The 20,743-nt window shown below is 37.0% G+C and overlaps 1 protein-coding gene across 1 annotated transcript in view; it reads left to right on the forward strand.

Annotated features, from left to right (window-relative positions):
- Ankfn1 (ankyrin repeat and fibronectin type III domain containing 1) overlaps positions 1-20,743 on the forward strand; it is a 158,344-nt gene that overhangs the window by 113,440 nt on the left and 24,161 nt on the right. The window contains exons 15-16 of the mRNA XM_090351739.1: positions 703-871; positions 13,501-13,667. Coding sequence (XP_090207865.1) covers positions 703-871; positions 13,501-13,667 — 336 coding nt within the window. The remainder of the gene's footprint in view (positions 1-702; positions 872-13,500; positions 13,668-20,743) is intronic.

The following is a 20,743-nucleotide window of genomic DNA, read 5'->3' on the forward strand; positions in this document are numbered from 1 at the left end:
TTTATTGAGGTAGTGCTCTGATTTTAAGTCAACACTGTAAGACCAGTCCAAACCAACCAACAATGATGAAGACTAAATAGTTAAATATATCCTACAAAAAGCAACGGGAACAACTAAATTATTCTATGTATATCCCTATGTTTACAAGGGAAAAAATTCCAGCTCTACTTGTGACAGTAGATACTATTAAAAAGTTTCTTAGACTTCACAGGTTTGAAGCAACTGATATTTCATTGATAACTCTTGGGCTCCATATACATGTTGGGAAAAGGCTGCCAACTGCCTAACAGTACATACAACATTTTTTTTAATACTTGTAAAATTTTCTCAGTCCTTGGCCAGAAACTACATTTTTCCCCCTTAACCAATTTAAATTGAAACTAGTGGATTTTTAATTCAATCCATTTTTGTTGCTTCATGTAATTATATTCATCATTTTGAAAAGTCCACAGAATGCAATCATTTTCTACTTTTATAAGAAGCATAAATGTTGTTTTCAGAGTTTATGTGGAACATTACTGCCTTAAATCTTGATTTTATATAGCATTATTAAATGGGCTGAGCCCTAATATTTATGTTGTATAAAAATTCCAAGCTTGAAGTTGTGTAATTTTGTTAGATGTTTTATGCCAGTTTGGTGTTGTTTATGTAAGTGCCATGTTGTAACTCTCCTATTTTTCCTCCACGCGTGTCCCTCTGCAGGCAAGGAACTTCCGCCTGTACACACAGGAGGTGTTGGAAATGGGTCACAATGTGTCCTTTCTTCTCCTGCTCCCTGCCTCAGACGACGTCTGTACAGCCCCAGGACAGAATAATCCTTACACCCCACACTCAGGATTTCTTAACCTCCCTCTTCAGATGTTTGAACTTGGTATAGTAGCTTGTTTCACCTAGAAATATTAACCCAGCCTCCTTATAATAAAATCACAAAGTTATATCTGTTCCCCCTTGTCCCAGTGGAGGGTCAATAAATCACATGATGGCTTTGGCAACAACCCTTCCTAGAACTGTGTACAAGTCGGAGAAAAAGCAAAGCTCCAAGACTATGTGTCTGAGCAATAATTATTGAAATCTAGCAAAGACCTAATGGAGAGGAAGGAATTCTAGACTGAAAGTTCAATTATCAGACTCTGCTTTCTGTCTCTCCTTTGGTTTCTTAAATATAGATACAAAAACAATGTTTTCTTAAAAAGCACTGTTCCTCCTCTTTCCTTCTTTCTCTATGCCCTTTCACCTCCAACTAGGAAAATATAATAAAATTAAAACACAGAATTCATACCACTTTGAAGAGAAAAGTCTACAAAAATAAGTAGTGGTGATTTATTAAATGGAATCATAATTTCCAACAATTTGAGAAATGGGCAGAGACTCCCAAGATGTAACATTGTGATTTTAACATGGAGTGTTGAATGGTAGATGTTCTGACTTCCAAAAATGAATAGCTTGGGCTCCAGTTTCTCTATTTTTGCAGACCCCTACTGCCTAGTGAGAATGTGGATAGGAAGGCTTTGCCTCCTTTCTGGTACTTCTTTGTAACAGGCCAGTAAGAGGCAATTAGCATGGGCTCTATCAATTCAGATGAGTTGTATAATTTGTGGAGACTGTGTGAGTGGATGAGTGAAACAGAAGCAGATCCTATTTGGACTATTCCCTGGCCATCAGATTTAGAAGATTACAAAGCAACTACCTGATGGCTCATTTTAAACTAGGAGTAGCTGAATAAATCTGAATATATCACTTCAGAATAATTTGCTTAGGCATTTCAGTTATACTTGTTTCAAGCATTTCAGATGCCAAGAGGTGTTATTTTCCCGAGAAGGGAGAGCTCTTAAGAGAAGCCTGAAGCAGACTGGCAGACTGGAACTTGAGAGTTCAGAGTCCCCTAAATCCCCTATTGTATGACACTGACAATCACTTAATTTTTCTGCACTTTTTCTGTGTCACAAAATAGGATTGGCCTTATTACTTTAGAATAGCTGGATGTATATGCAGACATTTAATGAGCTCTCCAGTCAATGAATTTCATAAGTCTATGACATAACAGCATTGCTCTTAAGAATTTTTGTTTAGTGCAAGTATGCTATTTCAAATCTATTCATGTCTATTGGGTCACTACCATATAGTTTTATCTTATTCATCTAATAAGATAAAAGCTTTACTCTAAATAAACTTTTAGTGGTGGTAGGAATAAAATAAGAAAACAAAAACTGGGTGCCAGCGGCTCACATTGGTAATCCTAGCTATTTGGGAGGCTGAGATCTGAGGATTATGATTCCAAACCAGCTCAGGCAGGAAAGTCCAAGAGACACTTATCTACTATTACACATCAAAATGCCAGTTGTTCAAGTGTTAAGAGTGCTAGCCTTGAGTACAAAAGCTCAGGGATAGTGCCTAAGCCCTGAGGTTAAGTCTTAAGACCTGTACCAAAAAGAAATATAAAATTATTTTACAATGAGGATGATGTGCAGAAATCGTAAGTATTAAGTAATATTTCAAAAGAAAAACACATTTTCTCAACAAAAACAAAAAAAAGAAAGCCTGCATTAAAGGGAGTAAAATCAATATAAGCATTGAAGTATTATACATACTAATAAGCATATATAAAAAGAAAAGCTTTCAACGCCAGGCAAGGTGGCACACGCCTGTAATCCTAGCTACTCAAGAGGCTGAGATATAAGGATCTCAGTACACAGCAAGCCTGAGCACTAAAGTCCATGAGACTCTTATCTCAAATTAACCACTGGAAAACTGGAAGTAGTGCTGTGGCTCAAGGGGTAGGACAGTAGCCTTGAGCTGAAGAGCTCAGGTACAGCACCCAGAGTTCAAGCCCCATGACCAACAAAAAATAAAAAGAAAAGAAAAGCATTCTTATTGCTTATTGAGAAATAAGAACAGAACTCAGAAAGAATAAGGAAGCAACAAATGGTTCAATTTGATTATACCATATATGAATAAATAAGGGTACATGAAGCAGCAGAGATGGGCCACATTGAGCAAAGCTAAAGAATCTGTTTAAGATACATTGAAAGCAAAGGTCAAAAGAGATTGTTGTATCAGTATAGTAGTAAAGTTAGAACTAATAAAATAGGAAGGGGCATGGAAAAATATAGATATGAAAAGCACCAAAAGTAACAAATAAAAATTGGCAAAGAGGAAAGGGAAGTCTAGAAAATGTACCTTGTTTTCAGCCTCAGTGACTATGAGGATATTGTCACCTTTATTAAAAGTACAAAATTTGTCATTTAAGCTTTGAATATGTTGAATCTGAAGGTGATAAATCAACACCAAAATCACTATAACACACTGGTAGTAATAATGCAGAATTTTAAAAACTGTGCACTAAACGAATAAGTTTTAGTATTTTCTAGCAACAGCTAAGACAAAAGCAAATTATTTCCATAGGATAAAAGACTCATAAAATAACTAAGGAAAAAACTTTACTGGATAGCTAACTAGTATTTCATGCTGCATAAGTTTATTATTGTTGTTCCCTTATTACAGGCAATAATATATGAAATTCATTTCCCTATGCCTCAATGGCCTTCGAATGAAGAATCAATAATAACAACCATAATAGTATATAACTACTATAGCTCTGGAGGTCAAAGACAAAAATCTCTGTCTACTCTGCTTTCCATGAGGCACACTCTCCCAAGTCAACACTCTGCTTCATTCTTATTACTGTCTACTCCATAATTTGGTGAAGCATAATACAATTTTCTGTCTCCATCCATTTGTTCATTTATTTACCAATAAATATGACTGACTATCCACACACTGGAGAATCAGTAACCACTTATGCAATTTACAGCCTAGAATGGGATATATATAATAAACACATCTACACATAATAATATATCAGAGAACTGAGGAATATAAAGGGAAATCAGGGTAAAGAACTAAAATGAAGCTACAAATTCATAAAGGATGAAGTGGGGCAGTTTCTCTGAAGAAATTACAATTTTGAGGTTTCCAAGCAATAGGAACAGCAAGTGCAAAGGCCTCAGAGAAACACAGTGCTGAGCTGAGAGACTAATATATACAAGATATATACTAAGAATAACAGAGACAAGAGATAAGAGATGATATCAGAAAGTCAATGGTATCCAGATCAGGCTGGGAAGGTAGCTTCAGTAGTATAGCACTCGCCTACCATACATAAGGCTCTAATTTCCATCTCAAGAAGAAGGAAGGAAGGAAGGAAGGAAGGAAGGAAGGAAGGAAGGAAGGAAGGAAGGAAGGAAGGAAGGAAGGAAGGAAGGAAGGAAGGAAGGAAGGCAGGCAGGCAGGCAGGCAGGCAGGGAGGGAGGGAGGGAGGGAGGGAGGGAGGGAGGGAGGGAAAGGAAAGGAAAGGGAGGAGAGCAAGAAAGAGAGGGAGAAGGAAGGGAAGGGAAGAGGAAAATGTGACAAGGAATTTAGATGTACTTGAAGTATGCTGGGACATTAACTAAAGCTTTTGAGCAGAACACAATATAAATGGCTCTGAAAAATCCAAGAGATTTTTCTGGAGATTTTCCCCACCCCCAAAGAAAGAGTAGCCTAGCATTTCCCAAATTCATTTAATCGAAACCATTTTTTAATCTGGCACCTATTAAAAATCTACAGAACACATACTTTTGGATACAGTTCCCCAGAACAATGTTTCTCAAACTTTAATATACACACGAATCACCTGGAGACCTTGTAAAATATGGATTCATAGAGGTCAACCCAGTAATGCTGAATCAGTACATGTGGGAAGGAGATGGAATATAAACATTTCTCATAAGCTCTCAGTTGATACTGATGCAGTGCTGCTTAGAACACAGAGATAATACATAAATACTGAATTACAGATGAAGTTGGCATAGTAATACACTAAAATCCAGCTTTGCCTACCTTTTATCTCTTATATCTTATTTCTAAAAGCAATATAAGACCATCACTTTCTATGAAAAATAAGCCATAGACCAAAGCCTGGGTTTCATAGCTTCTGATTTCAAGATACTTCTCTCTAGACAAACACACACGCTTTTTGTCCTCCCTTATTGTCATATTGTGGCCAATCAAACTGATTGAGGAGACCATGTCAACTACTAGACATGGCTTTACTGGGCTTGATTCTACTGGCACTTTCTAGAGACCAGGAAGAAGTATCACCCATAGCTGGAGATTAATATACTCTCTATATCAATGTTTGTTTTATTTCAGTACAACCAGCAATTTTTTAAAACGTTAACAGGCTTTAGTAAGAATCATGACAGAATTTGTCTTATCCCAAAGCAATTAGAGCATTCCAAGAGGCAGATTTACCATACTACTTCCATCATTAGGCATCAACCAACTGAGGAATCAATAGCACCTTCATAGGATCATATTCCTATAAGAGAAATGCCAAGCATTAATTTGTTTTGGTTTTATTTTGTAAGTAGGGACTTCTATTCTCCATGTGTAGTTTCAGAATAAAAGACTGAGATACACTAAGCACTTCTGAGAAGGAGAGAATGTTTTTGAAAATTCAGTCAGAACTCAGGAAAATTTTAATAATGACATGGGAATTTTAATGAAACTTGAAAAGGTGTGAATTATGGGAACTTGTAAGCTATAACAGAATAAAGAATTGCCCTATATTTCAGTTTGACTTGTATAAGTCATCCTGTCCCCATGGAAGGATTTGAGATTTGGCAAACTGACCATGGTCCTTCCAATGGGCTACATGAACCACAAAAAACTTGCTGACCAGTTATGGAAAACTGAATCTGTGCACGTTCTTGCACTAAACTGATATAACAAGGTAGAAATGACAAAAAAAGCTTAGCCTTCTATTTCCTACAGCACATAACATTTTGGTAAAAAAACACATGATATTCCTCTAGAGGATTACTTGTAGTGTTGAGAAAGGCTGACCTACAGGAAGAACTTTGGAGATCTGGACAAGTAGAGTTGATCTGAGGCAAAGTAGTACAATTTACGTAAGACCAACTACTGAGAAATGACACTCCACCATCTCTTGGGTGGGAGCAAGATAGGTTCCCTCTATATAGGTTCCTGGAGGCCTATAAGGAACACTATAAACACTGTTCTGGGAAAAGAAAAGAAATATCATTAGATATTTTGTCAATGATCTGGCCCCTTGAGGATTTGCTCAGAATGTAGTGAGAAGGTTTATCTTGAGCCTGTGAGCAGTTCCAATTAACAACCTGTTTATTATAAGAAAATCTGATTTTTACTGATTTTCTTAGCTGTGTGATTCATACTAAGTGGACTAGAAAGACAAAATGCCATAGAACTGAAAAAAATCTTAATACTTTATACTTTTGCCGCATTCTTCATTCAACAAACATATAATGAACTACCGCTGTATTCCAGGTACTGTTCTGGGACTGCACATACAGACAGTAGCAATGCAAGTTGGCCCACAAGAAGCTAAGAATGTAATAGGGAATAAGACATCTACATCAATAGTCCTATAGAAACACTGCTGTAGATGTAAGCTAATGGAGTTCTCCCTTACAAAGATAGTGTGTTTGCTGGATTGGGAAAGATAAACAAAAATTTGCAAAGTGAAAGAAAAGATAGAGCTGAAAAAGAAAATCTCTGAAAGCAAAGGGAGTGGCATGGACACAGGCTTGGATGCATGCAAAATTACCACTCAATTAGGTATATTCTTAATAGCTCATTGTAATAGATGCTTAGTGGCTTCTGGAAGCTAAATGTTAAAATGGTCAAAATCATAATGGGCTGATTATTTCATCCTAAGAAGGTGAGTAACAAGGAGTAATGAAATGACTTTAAGGAAAAATGATGATATGGTCTTACTATATTTTAGCTTTTCTAGGAAGGATGAATTTCAAGATACACTGGGAAAAAACAGAGCTTATCCATATTCATTGGCCTGAGTATAGATAAGAACCCAAACCAAGGTAGATATAAAGGAAAAAGAAAAGGCCAGAGGAGTTTGGTAGTTAAAAATCATGAGATTGATTTGATGTAGTTGAAGAGCAAGATGGTGGAGCCAGAGAGTCTGAATAGAGTGCTGAGATGGATAACATTGCCATCTACCAAAACAGGAAATATGAGGGAAGGAATCAGTCTGGGGGAGGGGAAAGATGATGAGTTCAGTTTGACAAATGATGAGTTTTGAGGTGCCTGTGGGATATCTAGGCAATGAGCCTAATGGAATTCAGGCCACAGACTTGCAGGAAATGGCATAATATCAGCCTTCATTCCTAATATCCATTTTTCATGATTTAGGATACCACTTCTGTACTCCAACTGACAATCCATTCACTACCAGGAATCTGGAGGGGCACCTTGTACCTGGGTGCTTTCTGCCACTTTGGCAAAGAATCATGGCACTAAACTAACCCTAAGAGATTATTTATTTCATTGATTTTTTTTACTTCTAAACTAGACCATATGTCACATTTCCTGGGAATTTTGTGAGTTAAAAAATTCATAGGAGGTATATTTTAACTCAGTCCTGTTTTCATATTTGAACTATCAAAAGCCTCATTTTCTTGGGGATGGAAGAGTTTGGAAACAAAAATATATGTTGTATGTTCCCATATGCTATACTGGGAACTTCATATATACTATATTTTAATACTAAGTAGACATTATGACCCATAATTGGGATGATACCAAGGTCCCACATAGTCAGAAGGCAGAACCATAATCCAAACCCATACCTGTGTGACATCTAAGCCTAAGAACTTGCTGTCCTACTTACTACATTGTTAATGTTCATATCAACTATATAATAGTGTACCACCATTTTACCTTTAAAAAAAAGAAGGGAGGGGAACACACCACAGCGAATGTCTTAGACTGTGTGCATCTAACAAATTATATGGTCCAAATAATGACATTACTGTAGCTTATGCTATTTGTCTATAAAATGCATGTGATTCACATTTTTAAAAATTAGAAGCTTCCAGTCAATTCTCCCTCTTCAATGATGGCTAACAAATATATCATTGCTAAACCACAAAGGACTATGTTAAAGCAACATTTGTTAAAGTGACATTAAAGGCTGTGGATGAAAACCACTAGAGCAGGGAAAAGCCTTACAGTTGAAACTTCCTCATAACTCACTTGTGGTGCATGGCATGGATGGTGGGTGCTGGGAGACCACCCACTGACCCACAGCTCCTGCCACAAAGACACAACAAGGGAAAGCTGTGAACACCCTGGCTTTTAGGAATTCAGATGGGACTGATAGTGTTTCTTTTAAAGAAATTATTCATCATCTTTCCATAGTCAATTCTCCTAGTCATATTTTAGGAAGAGAAAAAAAGCCAAAAGAAAATTATTTTTTCCAACTTTGTTTGGAAAAACAGTTTGTGAGACGTTTCACTCTCCAGCCAAAAGAGGACATCTGTCAAGGGTTAACAGCCTATAATCCCTCCTTGAAAGGCATAAAGACACATTCAGGGAGCTACAAGGGTCAAGAGTAAGCTACGAAGTAATGGGAGACTCTTTCCTGTAGAGCTGCCAGTACATATTAGAGACCTGAAGCACACCTTTTAAAACAGGAAAATCCAGCATAGTGACAGAAAAGAGAACGAAGGAAGAAGAATCTTCAGGGGTGGAATCTTCCCTCTTCAAATCGGATTATGCATTTATTTCTCTATTCAGCCAATAAACAGTTGAGAAGCTACAATATTCCAGGTTTTGAAAAAACAAAAATTTAATAAAGGCATTGTCCCTGTCCTCAAAAAAAATCACAGTCTAATAACCAAAGAGCAGTCAACTAAATAAATAATTACAAAGTAGCAAGAACTATCTTCTCATAGATATAGAAACAAGTGCTCTAGGAGTATAAAAGAGGGAGAAACTAATTCTGCCTAGAACAAAATAAAAATTACTGGAAATTTTTCTCAGAAAACATTTCAGCTAAAGCATCCAGTATCAGAAGAAGGAAGGACATGGAATTGAAGATGAGGAAAAGCATGCTTAAAGGCATGGACCTAGAAAAGGTCCATTGTCCAAAGCTTAGAGTTGCTATAGGGATAGGTGTTGAAGGTAGCCACATAATGAAAGTAGATGAAGATACATTAAAATCCTAGATCACAAACTTTCCTTTTCAGGAGGAGATGTTTGAGTTTTATCCTGAAGCCAAGAGAGATCTCTAAAGAGGTCTTTAAAATGAAGAAATTACATGAAAATTCTATCATTTGGAAAAAGCATAATAACTTGTCATTTACTGAAATGGTATATGAAATAAGCTCTTCCTTGAAGTGCTGAACAAAGTAGAAAAGTCAGGAAGTAAGGATCTGGGAGAATAATTATCCCCAGGTCTGTGACTACCTGGATTGAGAAACACTTCTTGAAATAAGACCCAACTGGGGTAGGGATAAACACCAAAACTCTCATTCTATTCCTCTCTTCCACTTGCAGATAGAAAAGACATGTTAGGTAAGAGAACAGAGCAGATTACCCTTCCTCTCACCTAAGATGAATACTAAGAGGAAATTAAGCATGGAAGCAACAGGGATAGGATGAGAACTGTAAAGTGTACAATATAGAAAGAAGCAGGACTTTCTGATAGGTCTAGTGATAACCAGATGCCCCATTGAGGCATGGTGGTCTAGCTTCCCACAATGACCAGATCTATGCCTTGAAAATCTATAGAATTCCTCAAGCAAGAAGTTGTGATGAAAACATTTTAACAGGCACGTTGCATTAGAATAGACCCATTTCCAAAGAATGGAACTTATTAGTAAAAAAACAAGGTATGTATAAAATAAGAGAGGCTCAAGGAGAGTGAGTCCCTACAATTAACAATAGGCCAGGAAGAGACTATAAATTATGCTAATCTGATCAGAACTAGCTAAAGAAGAGAAATCTGACCAGTTCATAAAAGCTTATCCTAGGCTCTGTCCTACAACCCTCTGTCCCAACTGAAGAGGGACCAATGACAGAGATGAAAGTTAGATTCTTTTCTGGGACATCAATCCTTTATATTCTGAAAGGGAAAGGCGATCTGAAGATAAAAATGGTTTGTCCAAAAAAAAAATGGTTTGTCCAAGGACTGACTCCCATCATCCTTCCAAGGATTGTTGAAGAGAAGAGAGGTAGAGGAGTTTTCAAAGTTTATTATAACAAACCCTTGGGGTAAGTTTCCAGTTAGACAAAAGATAACCCAAGAAATCCATTTCTTCCATCTTCTGAGAGTTTTAGCCTTGGAAAGGAGCAAGTAAGAGACATAACAGGAAATTAGATAGGGAACTCAAAACTAGGCTTCAAAAACTACTAGACTTGGCTTTTTGTTCATTTTTCTTTAAAATGATAAGCAGATTTATTTTCCCAGTCATAGTTGTACGTACACATGTGTATTATAAATTGTATGTGCATATTCATAGTCATGACTCATTTTACAGTGGGTTTATATTCAATTATCAAAGGTAATTTCATTATTGTAAAACATTATATACTATATACAAATTAAGATGGCTATGATGTTATTAAGCAATATAATCTTATTGAATCACCATTGTAAAAGTGACCTATAGCTGACTGAAATATAATTATGTAGCACATGACTATACATATATATGTCTATGTGCATGTATATCTATACATGTGTATAAACGAACACACATATATTCTTTTTTATATATTTTTATTTTTATTTTTTTAATATTTTTATTATAATTAATAAAAGGGTTACATGATATTTGCCAGATAGAAGGTGCATTAATTCACATACATTGATACCCTTTCACATGTCTTGGTCCCCATTACCCTCCCCCCATCAACCCCCCCATCTTGGTTTTCCCCCCTCCCTATCCAAATTCAAATAACCAAATACAAATAAATCCAATATATCAGATAACAAATATATCAGATAACTGTAACAATATGAGATACCCAAGGGACAGCAAAAGAGATGAGAGATAACATAGTACATTAAGGACAACAATCATTCATTATATGGCTTTTGTTTCAATATCCTGGAGGTCCTTTCAATTAGCTTCATACTATATGGCCTTATGTATCAAGGTTTTGCTCTATTGCAGATCTCTGCTAATAGAGCCCAAGGTTTCTACTGATTATGACAAATGAGGGAAACCATTGAGCGTAAGTTCCTTTGAGTCTGGCTTACTTCACTTAATATGATTTTTTCTAAGTCTTTCCATTTCCTAACAAATGGGGCGATGTCGTTTTTTCTGACAGCAGCATAGAATTCCATTGTGTACAAATACCACAATTTGTTGATCCACTCATCAACTGAGGGACATCTAGTTTGGTTCCATATCTTTGCTATGGTGAATAATGCTGCAATAAACATTGTTGTGCTAGTGGATTTAGTATGTCCTGTTTCTGGACAATTGGGTAAATGCCTAGTAGTGGAATTGCTGGGTCATAGGGGAGCTCTATGTTTAGCCTTTTGAGGTACTGCCATACTGCTTTCCATAGTGGTTGAACGAGTTTGCACTCCCACCAACAGTGTAGTAATGATCCCTCCTGGCCACATCCCCTCCAGCATCTGTTATTATTCGTTTTCCTGATCCTGGCCATTCTAACTGGAGTGAGGTGTAATCTTAAGAATTGTTTTGATTTGCATTTCTTTTATGACCAGAGATGTTGAGCATTTCTTCATGTGTGTATAGGCCATTTTTGTTTCTTCTTCAGAGAAGACTCTCTTTAAGACTTTGGCCCATCTTTTAATGGGATGGTTGTTGCTTTGGAGATTAGTTTTGGATTGATTCAATTTTTTGAGCTGTTGATATATTTTAGATATAAGGCCTTTGTCCATTGTTTGATTGGTGAAGATCTTCTCCCACTCTGTAGGCTTCCTATTTAATTTATTAGCTATGTCCTTTACCATACAAAAGCTCTGCAGTTTAATGCAGTCCCACTTATCCAGCCTTTCCCTGATTTGTTGTGATTCTTGGTTCTTATTAAGAAAGTTTTGACCTGTGCCAAGGAGGCCTAGTGTATCTCCTATTCCTTCTTGTAAAGTTTTCAGTGTGTCAGCTTTTACCTCCAGGTCTTTGATCCATTTGGAGTTAATTCTAGTGCAGAGTGTTAAAGAAGGATCCAACTTTAGTTTTCTGCAGGTGCTTAACCAGTTCTGCCAGCACCACTTGTTGATGAGGCTGTCTTTCTTCCATTCTATTTTTTGGCTCCCTTGTCAAAGATTAGGTGGCCAAAGGTCTGTGGTTTAATATCTGGGTCCTCAGTTCTACTCCATTGGTCTTCAGGCCCATTCTTGTGCCAGTACCAAGCTGTTTTGAGAATTATAGCTCTGTAATAGAGTCTAAAGTTTGGAATTGAAATTACTCCGGCGCTGTTCTTTCTGCTAAAAAGTGTTTTTGCTATACGGGGTCTTTTATTATTCCATATGAAATTTTGAATTGCCTCTTCTATTTCTTTAAAGAATGCCATTGGGATATCGATGGGTATTGCGTTGAATTTGTAGATAGCCCTTGGCAAAATTGTCATTTTCACAATGTTGATTCTTCCAATCCAGGAGCACGGGAGGTTTTTCCATTTCTTTAGTTCTGCTTTAATTTCCTTTTTTAGGGTTTTAAAGTTTTCATCAAAAAGGTCCTTTACATTCTTAGTTAAGCTAATTCCTAGGTACTTTGTTTTCTTTGAGGCTATTGCGAAAGAAGTTGCTTTCCTGATTATTGCCTCGTTCGTCTCACTGTTGGCGTAAAGGAAGGCAGCTGATTTTTGAGGGTTAATTTTATAGCCTGCTACCCTTCCAAAGTTTTGAATCAGCTCAAGGAGCTTGGGAGTAGAGTCTATAGGATTCTTTAAGTACAGAATCATGTCATCTGCAAAGAGGGATAGTTTTACTTCCTCTTTCCCTACTTGGATCCCCTTTATGCTTGCTTCTTGCCTTATTGCACTGGCTAGGAATTCTAATACTATGTTAAAGAGTAGTGGAGAGAGTGGGCATCCTTGTCTCGTTCCTGATTTTAGAGGGAATGGCTTTAGATTTTCACCATTAAGTGTAATACTAGCAGTGGGTTTGTCATACACAGCCTTTATTATATTGAGGAATGTTCCATGGATTCCTAGTTTCTCCAGAGCTTTTAACATAAAGGGGTGTTGGATCTTGTCAAATGCCTTTTCCGCATCTATTGAGACAATCATTAGATTTTTGTCCTTGCTCCTGTTGACGTGTTGAATTATATTAATTGATTTGCGAATGTTGAACCAGCTTTGCCTCCCTGTGATGAATCCAGTTTGATCATAGTGTTTATTTTTTTTGATGATACACACATATATTCTTAACTATAGGAAAAAGTTCACCTAAATGGCAACTTGAACAAATGCCACTTTCTGATATCTTACCAGGAGTTAGTAACTTGAAAGTGAATACTGGTTAAAGCCAGACAGCTAGCCCCTTAGGAGCACATTTATACTTTACTTATGGCTTAATATTTCCACTGATACGATTAATAAATCATATTTTTATTCAACTGGTTTTTTGTGTGTTATGTATTTTTCTGTTTTGATACCAAGTCTTAATATGTTTTATTTTGCTTATCCATTTTCCAGTTCATTTTTGCAGCTACAGAGAGAAATTTATTAGTCTGTATTGCCGCCTTTCTGCTGTTATGGAGCTGGATTCTCTGAATACCCAACAGTCCTTGAGGGAAGCGATTTCAGACAGTGAGGTTGCAGCTGCCAAACAAAAACATCAGCAAGTTTTAGACTTCATTCAGGTAATATTTTGTTTCTTTGCAAAAAGAAGAGGCACAATGGAAAGGGTAAGCCAAGAAAGGGAAAAGGAATCCATTTGGGCTAATTTGAAGAATATAATGGGTAAGCAGCCTATTGATCTGGCTAAAATGTAGCCCTCTTGGGAAACTATGAGTTTTGAAACAAAGTCTTAAGAAAGTGTTACAAATAAATCACATTACTCCTAAGAATTATATCAGCCCAAAAGATAGGTAGCAAGTGGCCTTCTATATTGGAAAAAAGATAACTTTTAGAAATAATGAAATAATACTGTCCCTACCCTACTAGACCATTGATAATTCTAACAGAATTTTTTAATATATTAATTTCCTAAATCGCTCAGAGAAAAAAAAAGGAAAGAAAGAACAATCTACCAGTTAACCCAAATCCAGTTAGGCCTAACTCCTCATGTTTTGGATTTCTTTCTGGCATAGTTAAAACTTTTATGTGTGGCAATCAATGTTAAAAAAAATGTATTCCTTGTTCATGTTCTTTACCGGAAGTGCCTATGGTGAAACATCAGAGTAAAATGGCTACAAACTAATGGGAAAATATGGATCAGGCTTGAAATTGCCACTAAATGCCTGAGCAAAATCTTGTAATCAGCCACAGGCAGGTGGCTCATGTGTGTAATCCTAGCTACAGAGCAGGCTAAAATCTAGGGATAAAGCCAGCCAGGCAGAAAAGTCCATGAAACTCTAATTTCCAATAAACTACCAAAAATCTGGAAGTGGCAATATGGCTCAAGTGGTAGAGAGTTAGCTTTGACTATAAAAAGCTTAGGAACAGCACCTAGGTCATGAGTTCAAGCTCAAATCCAGGAATCATTGTATTACTTACCCAATAAATAAATAACAACAGCCATATTCTAAATTATCACAATGATATTCAATCAGTTCTGATGAATATTAATTAAATATCAGGTGTTGAACATAGGGTGAAAGCAAAAAGTTGGAATAGACATAAATTCTGAACTCAAGTTTAAAATTTCTTAAAGTAATAAAGAAAAGTTTGCCTATATTGTTTGTAAAATATGTTATGTGCCAAAGAGAAATTCAAAGAAGAAAAGAAGAAGAAAGTTCTATGTGAACACAAAGAAAAAAAATTTACTTTCACATGTGGATATCAGAAAAGTTGACAGCTGAACCTGGTCTATAGGATAGATCGGAAGGAGGAAAAACAGAACATGAAACATTCAGACAGAAAATGTAAACAGATAAGGAAAAGAACAGAAAAACAGGGTTTGGGTAAGTAGAAGTAGCTAAGATTGGTTGAGGCAAATTGAGTCTTGGATTATCATGAGAAATTAGGCAAGATTGAAAGACAGCAATGAAATAAGACTTCAAGGACTTTATTAAAGGCCATGGTAAAGAATTTGCCCTTAATTCTGTAAGCAAAAGGGAGCAATCCAAAGTTTTAGAAAAAGTAAATGATAGACTCTCATAGTTCTGTTAAGGATAGATTCAGCCAGCAAGGACTTTCTTCTTGTATGCACTGCTACAGCCATACTAGTTGTTTACTGTTAGCATTTATTCTGCTTAGTCATTTCTCCTGGATTTTTGGAGAAAATTATATGTAAGGAAACCATATGGGAAACTGACAGTTATCCAGACAAGGAGTGAAATGACAGTGTAAGATAAGGAGATATTGTGGGCCGGGAGTTTGGCCTAGTGGTTAAAGTGCTTGCCTAGCATGCATGAAGACCCGGGTTCGATTCCTTGGTACCACATACATAGAAAAAAGCCGGAAGTGGTGCTGAGGCTCAAGTGGTAGAGCTCTAGCCTTGAGAAAGTCCAAGGACATTGCTCAGGCCCTGAGGCCCAGGACTGGCAAAAAAAAAAAAAAAAAACAAAGATAAGGAGATATTGTAAACTTGAGGCCTAATAAATTACTAGAAGTTCCAATCTCATCTGAAAAATATGGATGATGATAATAAGCACTATACCCATCATAGTGTTACTGAGTGAATTAAATGAAGAAATGCATGGAAAGCATTCATCAAAGTGCCTAGCACATACAATAAATTCTGCATTTACTTATTCAGTCATAACTAAGAAGTAAACACCCTTCAAAAATGCATATGCAAAGAATGAAGTTTTTTAAGTATTTAGGAAGAAAATATTGCTAAGTAGTTAGCAAACAAATCTTTAGAATTACTCTATTTTCTCATATTGTAAATCAAGTATTTTAAATGACTTCCCAGACTAACAAAATAACTTAAAGAAATTACTTGTTCTCTTGACCTGAGAATGTAGTAACTACCATGTTTAAACACTTGTTCATTTATTTCATTTTCAGTAAAAAATGGAACATAGAAGGCAGGAAAAGACTGATATGGAGAGGTATGGAAGATGGCTTTTCTTTCAAGCCAGAAAGGGACAGTGGTGCTCAGTATGAATCGTGAACTAGAACTTAAGAAGCACTCATTTTAGATCAGCCTCTTCTATTCATAAACTCTTTAGCAGTGAATAATTCAGAAGTCCTGAAAATTATCTCCTCATATGTAAACTGTATGCATTTGATTAGATAACTTCTTTTTTTGCCAGTCTTGGGCCTTGAACTCAGGGCCTGAGCACTGTCCTTGGACTTTCTCAAGGCTAGACCTCTACCACTTGAGCCACAGCACCACTTCAAGCTTTTTTCTATGTATATGGTATGGAGGAATCGAACCCAGGTTTTCGTGCATGCTAGGCACTCTACCACTAGTCTTGAACTCCTCCCAGAGTTCTATGCTCCATTCTCACTTCCTATTATTATTCCTCTTTGCTGGTTCATTTAGTATAGGACTCTGTTAACATTTTCCATTTCCTTTATGTCATACCTTTAAATAGGCTAGATATAAAGACAGGCAAAGCCAGGAACTATGCAAGTTTTCACCAGTTCTGGTCTCCTTGAGAGCCCCTCTAAATATTCTTTCCAGCCAGCCAGGTACACATAGACATAAATAAAAGCTAATTCCCAAAGAATTCAAGAAAATAGCTTCTCTGGCCAGATAAAATGAAACCATTGGACTGCACCCTTAGTCTTCAGTGTACCATCTTGTTCCATCCAACATCACATAGATAACTTTAACTCAATTTTATCTTTCCCTTTAACTATGTTGAGCTCTTAGTTTCTCCCTCTCTGTCTCTTTTCTCTCCCTCTCTCCCCCCTCTCTGAAAACCAGTTGTAGCCACTCACCCATTGGTTTTCACAGCTTAGCCCACCACAGACTATAACCCGCATAGGCAACCACCTGTTATGAGAACATTTAATTCCAGACCTAAGATAGTGATGATGTCACTGTACGAAACTCAACATTGTTAACAACAAGGGAGTCTATGTAAATTCAGTTAGAAAAAGATGCTAAAGCATACAGTCAGGAAGTGGGGATAAGAACAGGTCGGGTTATAAAATCATAGATAAGGCACAGTTTTTCAAATAGTACACACAACTGAAATATCAAAGTAAGAGAAGGAGGGGAAGGAGGGAAGAAAAGAAAGATGTCAAAACAGGAGACTTGAGGCTTAACATATTTTGAGCTGCTAAATCCTAAATGGCAATTAGGACATAATTTATATCCTCTAATGCTTCAAATGCTTCTAAGCCCTAATAGAAACATAGATCATTAAATATAGCCAATCTGTCATCTCCTCAAGCACCTTGTACCTGTGCTATGAGAAAACCAAGCACTATTACATTTTAATAAAAATATTATCTTGCCTGAGCACAGAGAAAGGGACATAATTTATGTAAATAAAACTGAAATTTTTAAAAAGCAAGGTGAGAAACAGATGCAGAACTTTTAATCAACAGGCTTATGGAGTCCATAATCTTTCTTTTTAAAAATGTGTCAGCAAATCTTGAGAAGCTGAGTTTGGGTCTTAAAATCAGTGTGAATTATGCTGTCAGTTACTTTTAGATCAACAGAAGGTAAAATGGGTGAAAAATTGTACTTCATGAAAAGCTACTGAGCTAAGTCCCATTAAACTCAATCCACAGATCTCCTTGTACCTATGGATTTTCTTTTCTTCAGTTAAGTCCCCTATACCTTATCAATAAGAAAAACTAAGAGGCAATTTCTAGAAAAATGTCTATCCTAACTCTATTCATGTTCAGAAGAGACTGAAACAGCCTTATCCAAAGGGTAAAAATTTTTAATAATTATATCCATTTCCTAAAGCCACTGTACCAAATTACCATAGAATTGGGTGCCTTGAAACAAAAGAAATATATTTTCCCACAGTTATGAGATTAGGAGTTTGAAATTAATACATGGCAGAGCTGTACTCTGTTGGAAAGCTCTAGGCCTCTTCTAGCTTCTGGTGGCTGTTGCCATTCGTTGACAAACTTCCAAAGCTGCTATTGTCACATTGCCTCTTTTTCTGTTATCTACCAAACCATCCTTCTGCATTTGTTTCTTGTTTGTTTTTAAATACTGGGGATTCAACCCAGGTATTCAGTCATGCAAGGCTCTACAATTACTCTACAATTTAAGCCATGCCCCCAAGCTATGTCATTCTTGTGTATGGTGTGCATGTGTATGGGTTGATATGAGGTCTCTGACTCTGCCCAATCTAACCTTGAACTCATGATCCTCCTGCCTTCACCTTCCAGGTAGCTAAGATTACAGGTATTCACCACCATGCCAAGACTCTGTCACACTCTATATAAGCACATCCTCCTCTCAGCATCCTTAATTAAATCACATCTCTTGCTTCATAAGATAATATCCATTTTTCTAACTTATAAGGTAATATTAATGGATTCTGGGAGTACAACTGTGGACTGATCTTCAGGTATCCACCTTGAACCCACAGAAATAATCACAGTTGTCATCCAGACAACTGTAAACTTTATAACAATGCATAATTTATAATCATCTACATCACCTTAATTCTTATAATAATGTTTGAGACAAGAAACCTAGACAACTACATTCTCATTACATTCATTCATTCACTGAACATTCATTCTTTGAATACCTGTTCCAACCGCTGAAGGCAAAATCACAAGAGCATAGTCTTGTCCACAATCATGTTTACCTTTAAAATAACTTTGAGACTTTCATTAGGAAGTCTGTCCAACTCTTTTCTGTAATTCCCAATATGGTTTGACCTCCTAAACTTCAGGTTTCACCTTAATATGGCCTAGCAGCTCCTCATGGTCCTGGCTATTGCTGAACTTTCTGCCCAATTAATCAAGCTAACAAATCTTAGAGCTCAACCACATGCTTTATCACCAGCCCTGAATAGTCTACCAAGTCTTAGTAACCCAGGAGAGGACACAAACCACAAAACAAGTGCCATTCATTGGTTCCTTCTAGCTTGCCTGTCACTCTAAACACAGCAAACTGAATGTGACAATTTCAGTTTCTATTTCATGTGGGGACCATATTTTTTAATGTTCTTTAAAGAGCATATTTAAATATAGATTAAAAACCCCCAAAGGAGGGCTGGGAGCATGTCCTAGTGATAGAGTGCTTGCCTAGCATGCACAAAACCCTGGGTTCCATTCCTCAGTACCACATACACAGAAAAAGCCAGAAGTGATGCTATGGCTTAAGTGAGAAAGCCCAAGGAAAGTACTCAGGCCCTGAGTTCAAGCCACAGGACCAACCAAAAAAACCTCCAAAATGGAATTTGAAAATAAAAATATAATACTAAGTAATATCTTCAAATTCTCTATAATCACATGCTTTAACTTTGCATTATTCATTCAATGAATAGTTTCCTGGAGGCAGAACATTAAAAATAAATCGAAGTATCTGAGCTGAAAGTTACTAGATATCATCTAATCCATCCTCCCCTTTTCACAGTTGAGTAAATGGGTATTAAGAAGATAATGTCTTGCCCACAGCATGCAGTGAAATCAGGCACAAAGCCAACCACAGAGCTCTAGTCCTATAATACTCTATGTACCTCACAGTCCCTCCTTAGAGACAGAATACTCAGAAAAGTTCATGACTGGTATCTATCGAGATCTAGAAAAGTGGGGAGGGAAATGAGGACAAACATGAGAAGGGATATCAATGTGTGATAAGTAATGCACCTACTACCTGGTAAATGTAACTATAACCCTTCTATACATTGCCCCAACAATTAGAGAAAAAGATCTAGAAAACATGTCAGCAACAGAGAAGTATTTGAAAATCTGAGTGACTTTTTATAACAATAAGCTTCAGTAGTACTGTACTTGTGGATGGTGGGGGGGAAACTTGACACATCTTTCCAGAGTATCTGGTTGGATGTCAGTCACATAAGCTGATAATGGGAGTAGGAGAGGATCTAATGTGGACCTACAATAAGTTCAAGCAATGAGAAGTTCCAGCAGTATAGGAAATGCTTGTCAGAATTCCTACCCCTCCCTGTTGAGGAATAAATCCCATCGCCTAAGGATTTCAGTAGAAACAACATCAAACCTAGAGCTGATATAATATTCAGCCTCCAGACCCCTGCCTCCCGATTACATATATTGGAAGCAAAGTATTTTTTATAGCCCATGTGTCCAGATTCTCTGAATTACATGATTCCCACAGCTGCCTTATCCCATACATACAAAGTGGCAGGCAAACTGCTGAATGAAGTCTGAAAGCACTGAGAACCACTTCTATAAAATGCAATCCAGAGTGCATTTGCTGTCATATGGAACTGAGGACCTAGAATAAAGGGAACCAGATCATATGATTTCCATATTCTCCTCCCTTCATGGGGAGGAAAACAACTTGGAAGAGTTTGAAAGTCCACCTCTGAGAACAGAAATCACTGGAATACAAATGTACTGAAACCAACAGTTCCCTTAAGTTTCCCCACTGCCAACACAGAAGTCAATGCTCTGTTGCTCCCACCACTCTTCAACACATTTAGAATTCACCCAAGGCTTGGACATTTACTGTCCTTAGAGACATAAACTGGGGATGGAGATGGAGCAAGGAGAAACTTGGCCAGCCCATATGCTATGAAGATCCCTGTAACTGGCTACAGCTCCAAGGGTCCAAAGCCAAAAAGCTCCTATAGTGAAAGCAGCCCATTTTCATAAGAGACTTCAGATATTTGCTCTCAATTTGAGTAATTCCCTGAGT

The sequence above is a fragment of the Megascapheus bottae genome, chromosome 17 (assembly GCF_031878675.1).
Source record: "Megascapheus bottae isolate mThoBot1 chromosome 17, mThoBot2.hap1, whole genome shotgun sequence".
NCBI lineage: Eukaryota > Metazoa > Chordata > Mammalia > Rodentia > Geomyidae > Megascapheus > Megascapheus bottae.